Source organism: Ascidiella aspersa, chromosome 7 (genome assembly GCF_963924565.1).
Source record: "Ascidiella aspersa chromosome 7, kaAscAspe10.2, whole genome shotgun sequence".
NCBI classification, from domain to species: domain Eukaryota; kingdom Metazoa; phylum Chordata; class Ascidiacea; order Phlebobranchia; family Ascidiidae; genus Ascidiella; species Ascidiella aspersa.
In genome coordinates, this window is record NC_139453.1 from 24,317,656 (window position 1) to 24,331,054 (window position 13,399).

General features: G+C 36.1%; 1 protein-coding gene and 1 pseudogene across 1 annotated transcript; both read right to left on the reverse strand.

Annotated features, from left to right (window-relative positions):
* Positions 1–495: 495 nt before the first annotated feature.
* Positions 496–10,674, reverse strand: LOC146138586 (retinoid isomerohydrolase-like). Its single transcript, XM_083394613.1, has 12 exons — positions 10,584–10,674; positions 9,959–10,070; positions 9,275–9,421; positions 8,430–8,626; positions 5,711–5,879; positions 5,360–5,495; positions 4,464–4,636; positions 2,953–3,050; positions 2,244–2,406; positions 1,583–1,679; positions 951–1,109; positions 496–865 (listed from the first exon to the last, which is right to left on the reverse strand). The coding sequence occupies exons 1-12, from the start codon at positions 10,672–10,674 to the stop codon at positions 809–811; spliced, it is 1,599 nt and encodes a 532-aa protein (XP_083250739.1). The 3' UTR covers positions 496–808.
* On the reverse strand, positions 6,490–7,383 carry LOC146138587 (uncharacterized; annotated as a pseudogene).
* Positions 10,675–13,399: the final 2,725 nt, after the last annotated feature.

The following is a 13,399-nucleotide window of genomic DNA, read 5'->3' on the forward strand; positions in this document are numbered from 1 at the left end:
GTTTAACGATGCATTACATTTCGCAATGACAAACCGAGTGGTAGGGTATCCTTTAATATGCGTTTTAAATTATTGTTTTCTGTAACGTTGAAACACATGATATGTTGATCACAAAGCTATAAAGACTGTTTTCTCAACCCCTTTTTAGTCTTTTATAAGATAAACCTTGTTCTGCTGTTAGAAAATTCGTTAAAACTGTTTACCAACGCTTCCGTACTTTAACTCAATTGACTTAACACATGACTAGAGTGACTGAATGCACATGTCTGAAACCATAGGAAACAATAACATCTCTTGGCGGAAATCCATAAATCATCAATAAAAAGCTGATAATGATTATTACGATCTATTTGAAGTTTCAGTAACGTATATGCAAATATGGCGTGTATCAAAAACGTGAAAGTTTTTTCCAGACATGTGTTAGCGGTATTCAGTCAATTTGCACAATTGAAATATTAACGCGTGTATAGTCGTGACTTAAGGTTATTAAAGCGTTTTCGAACCACCACGTTTTGAACCAATGTTAATAAATAAGTTATGTTATTCTAGAGTCGCTTCTGTTATATATACCGAAATGCTTCGAGAACTCTAGGCGTTTTTTTAAATTAAAAATTGTTTACGTGCTTTGGCTGAACATGGACGATTTAAAAAGTTTGATATCGCCCAAAATCAAACATATGTCTGCTTTTTCCTGATTCAAATTGATTATAAATAAAACTATTTTCGTTATCTGGCAACGTAAAGCGTGCCACGTTTAAAAATTGGTGAGTATTAACAGAAACTTTGCGGAAAATTTTTGTTGTGTTTCTTAGTCCCGCTTCTCGTGGAATTGGCCGTGAAAGGAAAACGACATTAACGATGAAATCTGAAAAAAAATATATAAAAATTACCATTAAATAGAAACGCGTTGTTATACATGAATGTTAAGCTTGACGTTTTAATTTCATTACCTGGGCTCTGGCTACCTCCTTAAAGCACCTTGCGTCCAGAATAAGCAAAAACGCCGGTTTGTTTTTCTGCAGCGCCACGACCGTCGATAAAACGATGCCGTCATCTTCTTCTGTCGAATTCGGTCTTGCAACAAAAACTGGTTCCGATGGAACGCAATCCTGCAATACATTGTGTATTGCTATAGGACCATAGGTTACTTTAATATTCAGTGATATTTTGAAATATATTCCACATTCTTACTTCTTTTATAACCATATTGATAAAATAGCACCATGATAAAGTAAACGTAGAATAACATCGTTTCACCTAAAAGTTTTTATTACGGTATACAAAACTATTTCCTGAAAAAATTGATGTTTAGACTTTTATGAAAACAGATAAAAAACTTAACATCATTTCTTAAAATTTTTGCAGAAATATATATTTCGCCTTGTGAATAGGCATCATCAGTTTCTTAATTCGAATGAAGCAAGGAAATTTCTTTTAGATTTTATTGTCTGCGGAGATTCCTTACCCCCGTAAGTGTTAAATCTTAAAAAGTGTTCAAAATGTAAAAATTTGTCATTTAGATTTTTACATGTAACCGAATGTAGATACATTTCTCTCTATGTACATAAAAGAGCGTATATACCGGTTCAATCCAAAGCTGGACTTGTTTAGTATCCGCATCGGTCTTCACCAAGCATTCCAGTTTACGTTTGCGTGATTGGCCAGTCGAATAGATGTACCTAAAGTCATAACTGACATTAATTGTGAAGAGTGCCGTAAAAAAGTTAATAAAGTACGACTATTCTTTCATTTGGGCCTGAATACTTCAAAAATTAAACAATATAGGTTCGAGTGGGTTTGCCCCCTGCACCCGAATTGCGCAAAGATAGGCAAAAACAGGTGTTAGCTGCATACCTGCTTTTCACGGGATTAAATTAAAAATAATTGGAATCACATGTAACTGGATAAACAGTCACACCTACAACAAAGTATGATTTAGAAATAGATTAACCGATCCATAAGTAATCCACGTGACACGGGTATATGCTGTTTCCAGCCCTGCTTCAAGTATAGTGCCGACCATCGATTATGATACACTTGTAATGATATATCGCGTACCTTCGAAATAATATCACCAAAAATCAACATGGTCATGCCGTGAGTTGTTATTCTAGCCAGGCCTTGTTTGCACTAAGATCCTTATTAGGCTAAATGATTTCGGTAGTAACATTTTCGCAGGGACTCGGTATACAAGAAATAGGTGATTGGGCTTCCCCGGTGAATATTGTTTGACCTCATTTTACCTGTACTTTTTACCGTTGTAGTTATAATTGATTCGTGGCAGCTCAACTTGCACATCTGACCTCAACTCTTCATCGAATAATTCGTCAGGCGTTAAGAATAGTGAGCCGTCTTTTCTAAACACAGCCTTGGCCGAACAGCCTTCTATCCCCACAAGATTGACGCCTATATGTAAATGTGCATATAGTAATATGCTAGAAAACACAAGACGACGTTTCTATCAAAAAGTAGATGATTTTATTTTGTTTTGCGTACTATGCTTACAGACATTTCAAAACAGAGCATAGCAAAGCTTCGGTTGCGCATTGCTAGAAGAGGGTGGTTTCTTACAACAATTCAAATTTAAAATTGCCGTTTGTGAGGCAATGTCCTGGTCTATCTTATGTTATTACAATTGATCGATTAAAAATTTGTTGCCTTTGAACTGACTACACGTTCATGATAATTAGGTTTAACTAATTCAATTAGTTTTAATGGCTTGTGTTTGAATGAAGCACAATTTGCTAAATTTAAAAAGGGATCCAATGTTTTTTTATAATTGAGAAACTATTTCTTTTCAAGGTTTTTGGTATAAAAACATGTGAATTGAATTAATAGTTTTTAAGCCGTTTTGATGGCAAATTATGATCTTATATCGCTTAACCTGGAAATGACTTGGTTTAATGGGCTTAAACATAAGGCGAATTTAACATAACATGACTTTAAAAATACCCTTTTTGGTCGATTCATTTATGTTTAAGGGCAGAATGAAACGCTTGAAGGCAGCAGTGTCTTCGTCGGTTTGCCAACTGCTGTACTTTTCCAGGAGTCTAAAAGCAAGGCATTAGTTGCAAATAATTCTGCTCAAGCAAGGCTGTCGTTTTTACCGACAAGTTACTGGCCCTATATGAACTTTTAATGATATAGACAGTAAAGTGTGTTACAGTATAATAAGTCTATAGAGCAGGGTTCGGCAACCATTCGTATGCAGTGCGCCAGTTTATGAATAATGTCAAAATATCAACAACTAGCGTGCCAAACATTTTTCTATGTTTGGTTTTCCACTGGCAGCCAGGGCTGCGGAGTCGGTTGAAAACAACCGGGCCGACTCCAGTCAAATGTGCGATTTCGTAACTAAAATAAGATGGATATTCATCAATCCCTTCGTGGGGCTTACGAAAAATGTGCCACCATATGCTATTTCACCTTAACAATATACAGTTTGCTGCCTTATTAGTTGCGAAATTTGGTACTGCGCATGCGCACACATCGGACTCGGCCAGAAAAAAAATACAGTCTTACCCGAGTCCGACTCCGCAGCCCTGCTGTGGTCTGACATCTAATTGACGTATCTTGGGAGACGCCAATAAACCTAATTTCAGAAGTTAAATTCTGTATGGATATCCTAACCCTGCTAAAAAAACGAACTGTCACAAACACAATACTGTGTTCGCTATTTGAAAAAATTATTTGACTCTTTTCAGAACCTATATTGTTTCGACTTTTAGCTTGGTTTCTCAGTCGCACAAAAACACACGTGCTTACTTTTAATGTAGAACGCAGTAAACATCACGCCACTTTGGGGCTTGTGGCCGTAATACGAACGGTTAGCGGTAAACATCAAGTTTAACGTCCACAAAAAGTAATGTTAAGTGCAACAGTTAAGACACCAAATTGTGACACAAACACTGCATATCGAACTTGTAATGTGTGCAACCATTTAGTTAGCGCTTTTGTTATTGATGTAATATTAATGTTAATGATATGGTAGTGATGTAATGATTGCAATTTCTTAAGGTGATATAACGAGCGAGGTAAATCATTTGGCGTGCCATGCAAAAACATCTCGCGTGCCAAAAGTGGTTCGCGTGCCAGGGTTTCCGACCCCTGCTATAGATAGACCACAAGATTCACGATTTAACGCATCACGTTTCTTTAATATTTGTTTTCATCGTCAATTGACATTTGCGCAGATTTGTCCTCGCATGTTGTTGTTGTTACCCGTATAACCACCGATAAGTTGTAATATACATCATATAAGTTTAAATGATTAGCTTGAAAGACATCTAACAGTGCACGTAACGAAAAGTATTTGAATTTCCTTAAATCGAATTTCACTTGAACATAAAACTTGTGTAAAACGCCCGCGTTGATAAAAATATAATAAAGTATAAAATAAATAAGTCTAACAAAGATATTGCTAAAGAGCAAATGCCAACGAAAGTGCATTGTAACCGACTCACAGTTTGGGATCGGTCAGTTTCTGGATTTTTGAATGACAGCACATGTCGACCACCAGATATTTCATTTCGTCCGATGACACCTCGTAACTGTTGACGAAATGGAAGCAGAGTTGCGGATCGATGACGTATTTTGTCGGTAGTTGAATGCCGGTAGCCTTGTCAATGACGTGAAACTGAGAAATGTGTATGTTATTTTAGTCGCAATAAAAATGTAATCTACTTCTAGAAAAAAAAATAGTGCTGCAACAAATGGATTAAAATTCGTACTCCAACATATTCTATCTGCATTTAAGGTTACCTCGTAACAGGTCAGAATTTTGAGCGGCAATTTTGTCTTAATTGCACTCCAAAATATAATAGTTGTGCACATTTAACTTGTATATAAAACATACATAGCGTCTTTGCCACAGTGCTATCAAACGGCAAATAATAACGGTTCTCGTATTTATTAATATAAAATCACTCTAAGCTTGAAGGTGGTTTGCGCTAACTTTTAGCGTTATTTTTGAATTATTCATTTGTTATAGGCTCAATATTAAGAAGTATAGTCATTTCTCTTTCTTATATAAAAACTTGCAAAATGTTAAGCTTATAAGGATATAGGAGTGAAATATTACATGAAATACTGGAATATTTATCGAGAATAAAACGCACACTTACTAGATTAGGTATAACAAAGGCTAAGATTCCAATTGACTATATGCGCTTTAAAAGCAAATATGTAGTGTTCTACATTTAATGGCATCAATTTTGTGCTGAGTAAGGCTTTTGTGTAATTTGTTATGCTTATAGATGTTGTGTATTCTATTTAGCTCGCTATAGCCGCAGATAATATTTATAAAAGAAGGCTCAATGTATCTGGGTTTTTTTTTTCGAAAAGCTGTTTAGTTTCTTACATGTGGTAACACTTTCTTGTTTTCTTCAAATGCACCAGCGATTGGCCCCCAAGTGGCAGTTGCCCACATCAGTTTGGTTAAGTTCATTCTGACCGGCTGATCATAGAATACGATGTAATTTTCGGTTAGTCCAAAGCTAAATAAATATGTTGGTGGTTAAACGAAAGCTACTATACCAGCAGGTCTTATATTTGATTTTTATATTGAGATAAACATGCTTTGTGCTGATTTGGCATGATATGTATTTTCCATGGTAAAATGAAGGTTAAAGAATGACGTTTTACGTTTATCGAAAATTTGTGAGGTAGTGATTACACTTGTTTTTTTTTGTATTTTTTACAAACAAATGACCTGTGATAAAAAGAAGGCGACAATGGTGTGTCGATCTGTATTTTTGAGTGTAGTTGAATATTGGAAAGGGGGTCTTCTCCTTGCATATCGGCAACAGGTATCTTTACCACTTCGTAGAATGACTTGCGACCAAAGCTGATTCCGACGTTGTAATAATCTCCATTCGTATCTAAACGAGCATAGCCTTATGATTTCAGAGTTAACAACGAAATATAAGCAAATTGCTTCTGTGCATATGCAAAGTTATCATGTATTTAACAAAGATTTTAAACAAGAATAAGAAATATTTTTTAAACCTTCAGTTTTATTATCACCATATCCATATGTCGTTTCGAAAAAAATGCCATACTTTAAGTCACCGAAAGAGTGTTTTATACTTTTTCACTAAACATGCTAAATAATTAAAACGGCTTTTTCGACTGTTGCAATACGTCCTAGAATATAGGCTACATAACCTATTGGTAAATCACCCTAAAACCACAAATACTATACTATTCATAGACACCTTTAAACAACTGAAACACACAGTATGTTACCGTGTGACTGAATTAAAATTTATACATGGACAGTTTAGCCTGGATAGTTCAACAGAAATATATCTTAGACGAACAACTTAGTTATTTATGAAATAACAAAATTGAAAGTTAATTTTTCTACAATATATATTTAACATTTTTAGGTAAAAATTTCTAGAACAATGTTATTTCAAGGGACTCAGCACAATGAAATTTGTAGAAATGAGTAATTAAACTACTTTTTGGCATTCTAAAGATGCTTGTTCAGTTTTTAGTAGAGGGTTTTTCTTTTCTTCTCAAACAGCCGAGTTGTCTTTCTTTGTCACTGTTGTCAAGCACAAATGCTTTCAAAAGAATGTTTGATAAAGTAAGACATGCTCCTTGAATTACAACCATTGGAATATCGATACGAAGCAACGCATGGCGATGAGCTCGGCAGCAATGCAAGTTGCACTTACTAAACAGTTTATAGGCTGAGTGTACGAAATGTACTGTTCAGAGTAGAGGTACAGTTAGTCCACCTCTATTTAGGTTTGTGAGAAACTCCGAATTAATCCGATGGTCGTCGTCATTTTCAGCTTCGATACGCAAGATATTAGCTCGATATTTGTGTTCCAAATATCCAGCTATAAAAATACATTTATGTTTGACACTGTCATTAGATTGCACTAGGTCTTCAGTGTCAGCAATGGTGATGTCAAATTGTTCATCATTAATGCAAATGTTAGAGGTGCAAGGCACATTATGAGATTCGCACGGAGTTGACTCATATTTTAAAAACGCATGGAGGTTTTTGTTTTTTGCAGCTGTCTTGATATCTACAATTTCACCATAGAAATTACTTCCATTGCGTTGTCTAGCTTGACCAAAGAACTTTTCAAGGGCCTCATCAGCAAACACACCAGGTAGAACGTAGATGAAGTTGTGTTGAGTCAGTAGCAACTCTGCGGCCTCGACGGCTCTTGTAAACAGTACAAATGCTTCTGCAGTTTGATTGGTAAGCTTCTGCGTCCGACATCGAACACCTGACCATGCATGAGAGGCTGTAATGTCACAAGTTTCATTAAGTTTCTTGAAACTAGTGCAGTTCTTGGTCCATGGTTAACCACAGTCATCACGCATGTTAATACCGGAATATCGACCTTTCACATTCATCATTTGAAACCAATCAGTGATGAATTTGACAAAAATGATGGTGCCCTAGTTAATGCCAAGTTTATCCTTTAGAGTTGAAAGAGCAGCAACTGTCTTATCATTGAAGATCTGGCATACAAAAGGCACGCTTTGTCTCTGCAAAGATTTGGATATACAGCTGTGTATGTGATCTTGGTAAGACGGATGCTGTTTTTTCGGTCTTCATTGTACAGTGCTTCTATGTCCTTCCATCGTGCAATATATGTGTTTCCATCTTTTGTGAAAGAAAGTTCCTTAACATGCACCGTTATCAAGTTAATTCTTATATTTTTAAAAGAATAAACGTAGTCAAAACGAAAAACTGTACCAGGGCCATGTAATTTACCATTAGCTGCAACATTTGAATTGCATTTATCACCTACACAAGAAATTATACTACCACAAGCATTGTTTTCCGCTACTAGAGCTTCTAGTATAATTTTCTTGAGTTGATCTGAATTAAGTTTTTTTATCAGGGTCGTACCAGAAAATCAAAAAGGGGGTCCAAAATTTTCAACTTAGGGAATTCCCCTATTTTCTGTCTGACGTTCATGAATAATGGCGTCATAAAACAGTGACAGTATGACGTCATAGAATGGTGGTTGCAAGACGTCATAAACAACTAATCAGAAACAGCCAAAAAACGACCAGCAAAAGCGAACCTTTAGACGCAAAGCGAACACGTGCGTCGTCGACAATCCTGTCAGGCGCCAGCTGCGAAATCACAGTGTGCAATCGTTAACTTCAGGCGAAAATATGTGTGATTAATTGTGGTAGAAACATACATAATTCGACTATCAGCAGCGTAGTTTCCTAAGTTCCCTAAATGGAACTAGCGCTAAATTACAAGGACGCCTTCCGCCACCTGCAAGGGGCAAGAGCCCCAAACCCCCTGATACGCCGCTGGGGGCAATGGATAATAAAGTATAATATTTTTACCCTTCATAATAAATACATATCACACTTGCAAATATTACTAATAATCGCATTTTGAAATTCCAGGGGGGGCAAGTGCCGACAGCCTTACTTACCGTAATGCGGATGAGCAGTTGCAACAGGTAGATTAAGAATTCGCCCGAATTCCTCGAATTTTATCGTGTCCAGAGTTTCCGGGTTAAATCGATACGCAATTGCACTATCAGTGATGGCGTAATGTGCGTTACCCACTTTAATAACGTTCACGTTAGTGTTGTCTGTGCCTGGCTTTGTGGTGAGCACTGTGAATATCCTAAAAAGTCAAACAGTTTTTGAAGGAAGGACAACTTAACACATAGTGCCGCCTCGTAAGGCACCCAAAATAGTACTCCCACAATTTTCATTTTTTTAAATGATGATTTTGTGGCATTATTGGCTGCTATGAAAATGCGAGCGTGCAGTGGGATTCGAACTCTCGACCATGACATTTCTTGGATGTTTGCTCTATTGAGTTACGCAGGACAAGAGAAAAAACACAGTTGAGAAACGGCATTGCAACGCTACCTACTGCATTATAATTTTACCGTGGCAATTAAAAACACACATGCCTATTATGCATCTAGGGCTATCCCCTTTAAAGTCGTCATAGCTATTGGCTAGTAGACAATAATAACTGCTAATCTTTAGAACCACAGGTTACATCATAAGGAACCGAAATGAGTCGACTAAAAACTTTCTTTGAAACTAAATCATAATCTGCTTTATGTTTAGGGTAACTTAGAGCAGAGGTGGGCAACCTACGGCCCACGGACCAAATTCATCCCGCCAATCAATAACATCTGGCCGGCTACCTCTTAAAAATAATTTGTTATTAGACAGTTCTCATTTGTAATTGTAAACCAAAATATTCTTTAAATTTCTACCGAATATTTAGCTCGTGAAAATTCATTAGTATTTCCACCTTGAAAATATGTTCTTGCACGGATCCACAAAGGAAGCAGTTCCGAAGCTTCCATAAAGCAAACGCTGGTGTTGGTGGTTGTGTTTAAACTGCTTCGACTTTATGAACTTGCCAGTGTAATGTGCTTTTCCCTGCTCTATACTGAACCTGAAAAAGGAAAATTGAACTTATAAGAATTTTTTCTTTATATTTATATGCGGCATTTTAGGTACCTTTGTTTAGGTTACGTATAGCCGACGTAAAATTTCGATTAGGTAGAAAAGTATCGTTAAACATGATTCTATCAAAACTGCATTCTTTTTTTTTATTTAACCTTAAATCTGTTGTCAATTAAACTATTACGTATAGAAAGAATTTTCAATAACTCTGTAAGAGCCTGACGAAAACTCCATATATCTGTCCTGTTGTTACTAATAATTTTCACCATACAAAACAGAGATCGACCGATATCCATTTTTTGGACCGATACCGATTTTTTAATATACCTGGTAAATGTTCAAAACTTGAATTAATTGAAAATAAAATCCTAAAAATGTTTTAGTTTATATAACTTTATTTATTATTATACTATTATTTTGCATATTAACTTGGCGTGATGGTAAAACCAATTTTTTTGGATAATAAAAATTAAAAAAAAAAGTTGTTTGTTGTACAGGAAAAATTATATTAGAAAGAACAATATACTTGTGAAGAAAGGCGTGACCGTCGAAAAGATGGTTGAACTTATCTGGTCCCAACTCAAATTCGCCAGGCCCGTTCCTTATTACTTCTCCTTGCAACCAATCAGGAATTTTTCCTGAAAAAGAACTCGTCATAAGATTATACACTGTATAAAGTAGGGCTGCTCAACTGGCGGAATGGGGACTTTTTTAGTGTTATATAACTTATCCGTCTCAGTATTTACTTGGCAATGCAATTTGATGGGTTTTTTCTTGGCAAACAATTGCTGCTGTTCATTGAAAACCCCTTTCTATGTAACGGACATTACAGAATTCACAGTTGAAGCGATGGATTTTCAGTTGAAGCGATGTAAATGATCCCGTATTACATTTTGTATTACTGTAAATTACCTTATTGGAGTTATAACGGACAAAAATTTTAACCTTTTAAAACTAGATTTTTGCTGAAAATAATTGAGCAGCCCTGGAATAAAGTATCAAAATGGCCCTAAGTTTGACGTTTAGGTGTACATTATAATGTATTAAAGACAAACTGATAAGTAATATCGGCATAGGCTACTTCTGTGTAGTTTTGAAAAAGAAATTGAACTTTCCATTAATAACCACATCAGTTAACATTGATAACCTACCGATGACATGGCATTCCTTGTTTTCAGCCTCGTCACAGGTTACAAATAGGCCTCGTTTCTCGGAGGAGTCTGACGGCTCAGTAGAATCCATCAAAAACGATGTATTTTCTAAAATAAATGTTTAGCACAGACTCGATCGTCTATTTAAAATATCAAATTTACACTCATTAAAATGTTCGACTGAATAAAAGGTTGAGATCTACTGCGCCTAAACTACACTTTTTCCAACAACAACTATATGTTGAAACACGACGTGTTCGCGCTCTGCACACGTTTTATTTGCCTTTAATTTTCTACTTCATTAAATTAACATCGAGAACACAAACCCCCATCTAATAAACTACATTTTTTGTCGACTTCAACTAAATAGAGATAAAATCTATCCTATTTTCCAAATGTAGGTTTTTATCTTTTCTGATCTACCGTAGCAAGTGTCTTATAGACTCTTTTAAAAACGACTCTTCAATTAACAAAATGAATTTCGCTTATTCAATTTAACAGTTTTCTAAAGGGTAATTGTTTCATAACGTCAAGTTATAGTGGAATTTTGTGAGGCAACAAATATATTTTCACCCATTTGACATAAACAAAATGTTTGATCGGCCTCTGCTAACAAATAGCACGCTTCTCTCCATATAAAGTTCTGTTCATTCCAAAACAACAGGTTTCAAAAATCCTTTGTTGTTAATTGCCACTCTCTGTTGAAATCAACGTGAAACATAATGCTGTGACATCTAGTTTCACAACTTAAAGCAGTGGTTCTTAACCTTTGCAAACCTGTCGAACCCCAATGTTATTCTGCAAGCTTTCGTCGAACCTCAAGTGTTGACATTAAAATGGGGCGGATCAATGATTTGTGTTTGGAGGTAACATAAAAGTTTTCGGGGAATATGTCGCACAGTTATGTTTTTTAATGACGTCATAAAACACTTAACCTTAAAAACACGTGTTGTTCTCAAGTCATCCTGAAATGTCGGTACAATAAAATTTAAACAAAAATGGGTTAAATTGGCAAAACTTTCAATTAAAAGGGTACTTGTCGCTTTAGGCAGATTAAAGAGATTCGAATTTACCTTTAACTAACGGCGTTTGCATAGCGCTTGTGGCATAATTAGATCTTGTTTCAACGGAAAAAAAACATAGTAGACCCAATAAGACATCAAAGTTTGCGCGGAGCGCAAATAAATGTACTTTTTCATAGATAAAGTTGGAAAAACATAGTTTGGTAAGGCCATGACACATTTAAAAAAACAATCGTTGAAATAACTTTTAAGTAGGCGGTGTGAAAATTTTTGGAGGACGTTCTCGCCGAACCCTCAAAACAGCTCCGTCAAGCCTTGATGGTTTGACCAAACCCTTGTTAAGAACCACTGACTTAAAGCAACCACGTAAGCAAAGACAGAATACAATATCTATAATGGTAAAAACTGACAAATAGAATACACCACAGTTCTTGAAGGTGGCGAATTGCGCTGCAAACGTTAACAACTATAGTCAAGCAAACACGGATGTTAGTGCTCAAGCTGCGAAGAAGGGTGAAGCACAACATATACAAGGCGCATTAACACGGTAAAGTTGCTGTCTAAATGAATATCACTCAAGTAAACACGCAAGAGACACATTATAGGGCAGACGCGTAAAACAAAAGCAGAACATATACAAGGTCTGGAGCCTACCTATACCATCAGTCAGCAAACGCAACACTGCTGATATGAATTTTATCGCGACAATTGCGCGGAGCGTTAATTTTAACCCTAAAATATATTGTTTTTAACAATTATTTCCAGTGTCAACCTAAAACAGGGGCACAAAATATTCCGCGTGTGTCGTTACTAACAAACTGACATAGTTTTAAATCAGAAAAGACGAATAGTTTAACGATGCATTACATTTCGCAATGACAAACCGAGTGGTAGGGTATAGTTTAATGTGCTTTTTAAATTGTTGTTTTCTGTAACGTTGAAACACATGATATGTTGATTACAAAGCTATAAAGACTGTTTTCTCAACCCCTTTTTATTCTTTTATAAGATAAACCTTGTTCTGCTGATACAAAATTTGTTTAAACTGTTTACCAACGCTTTCGTACTTGAACTCAATTGATTTAACACATAGAGTGAATGAATGCACATGTCTGAAACCATAGGAAACAATAACTTCTCTTGGCGGAAATCCAAAAATCATCAATAAAAAGCTTACAATAAGCCCGTTTATATGCACGCTTTATTGCCCGGAGTTTCGTTAATTCATTCTCTCTCGTTTTGGTGCTGGAATGAATTAAGTTCTCTCGTTTCTTAATCGGTCAAAAGGAGTGGTTTTCAATCCGTTCGCCGCTTAATCTGTTCGTTTCGCGGACGGCCGAAATCGTTTAATGTAGAATGACCTGCTTCAACGCAGTAAACATCACGCCACTTTTGGGGCATTATGACTTAACACGAACGGCTAGTCGTAAACAAAACAACAAGTTTAGCGCATAAGGAAAGAATATTACATACACTCGTTAGATACTAATTTGTGACAGAGGGGCTGGTCTAGAATCCACAAAGGATACGGGTTTGGATAGGTTTAAATTGTAATACTTGGCCCACCCTCACCCAAATATTGTACATTGCTTTAATAATTGTCTTAACGCTGTGGTAGGATTTTAGGCCAACGCCAAATACAGTTTTCATTAGTCATGTTTGGTACATCTTATCACCTTCTTTTGTCCACTCTGCCTTGTATATAGCGTTGACCAGCACACATAAGCTTAACTTTCCTGCACTTTATACTCTGTGTGCCAGGTAGACTGAAGCATTATACAGTCAAAAACATGC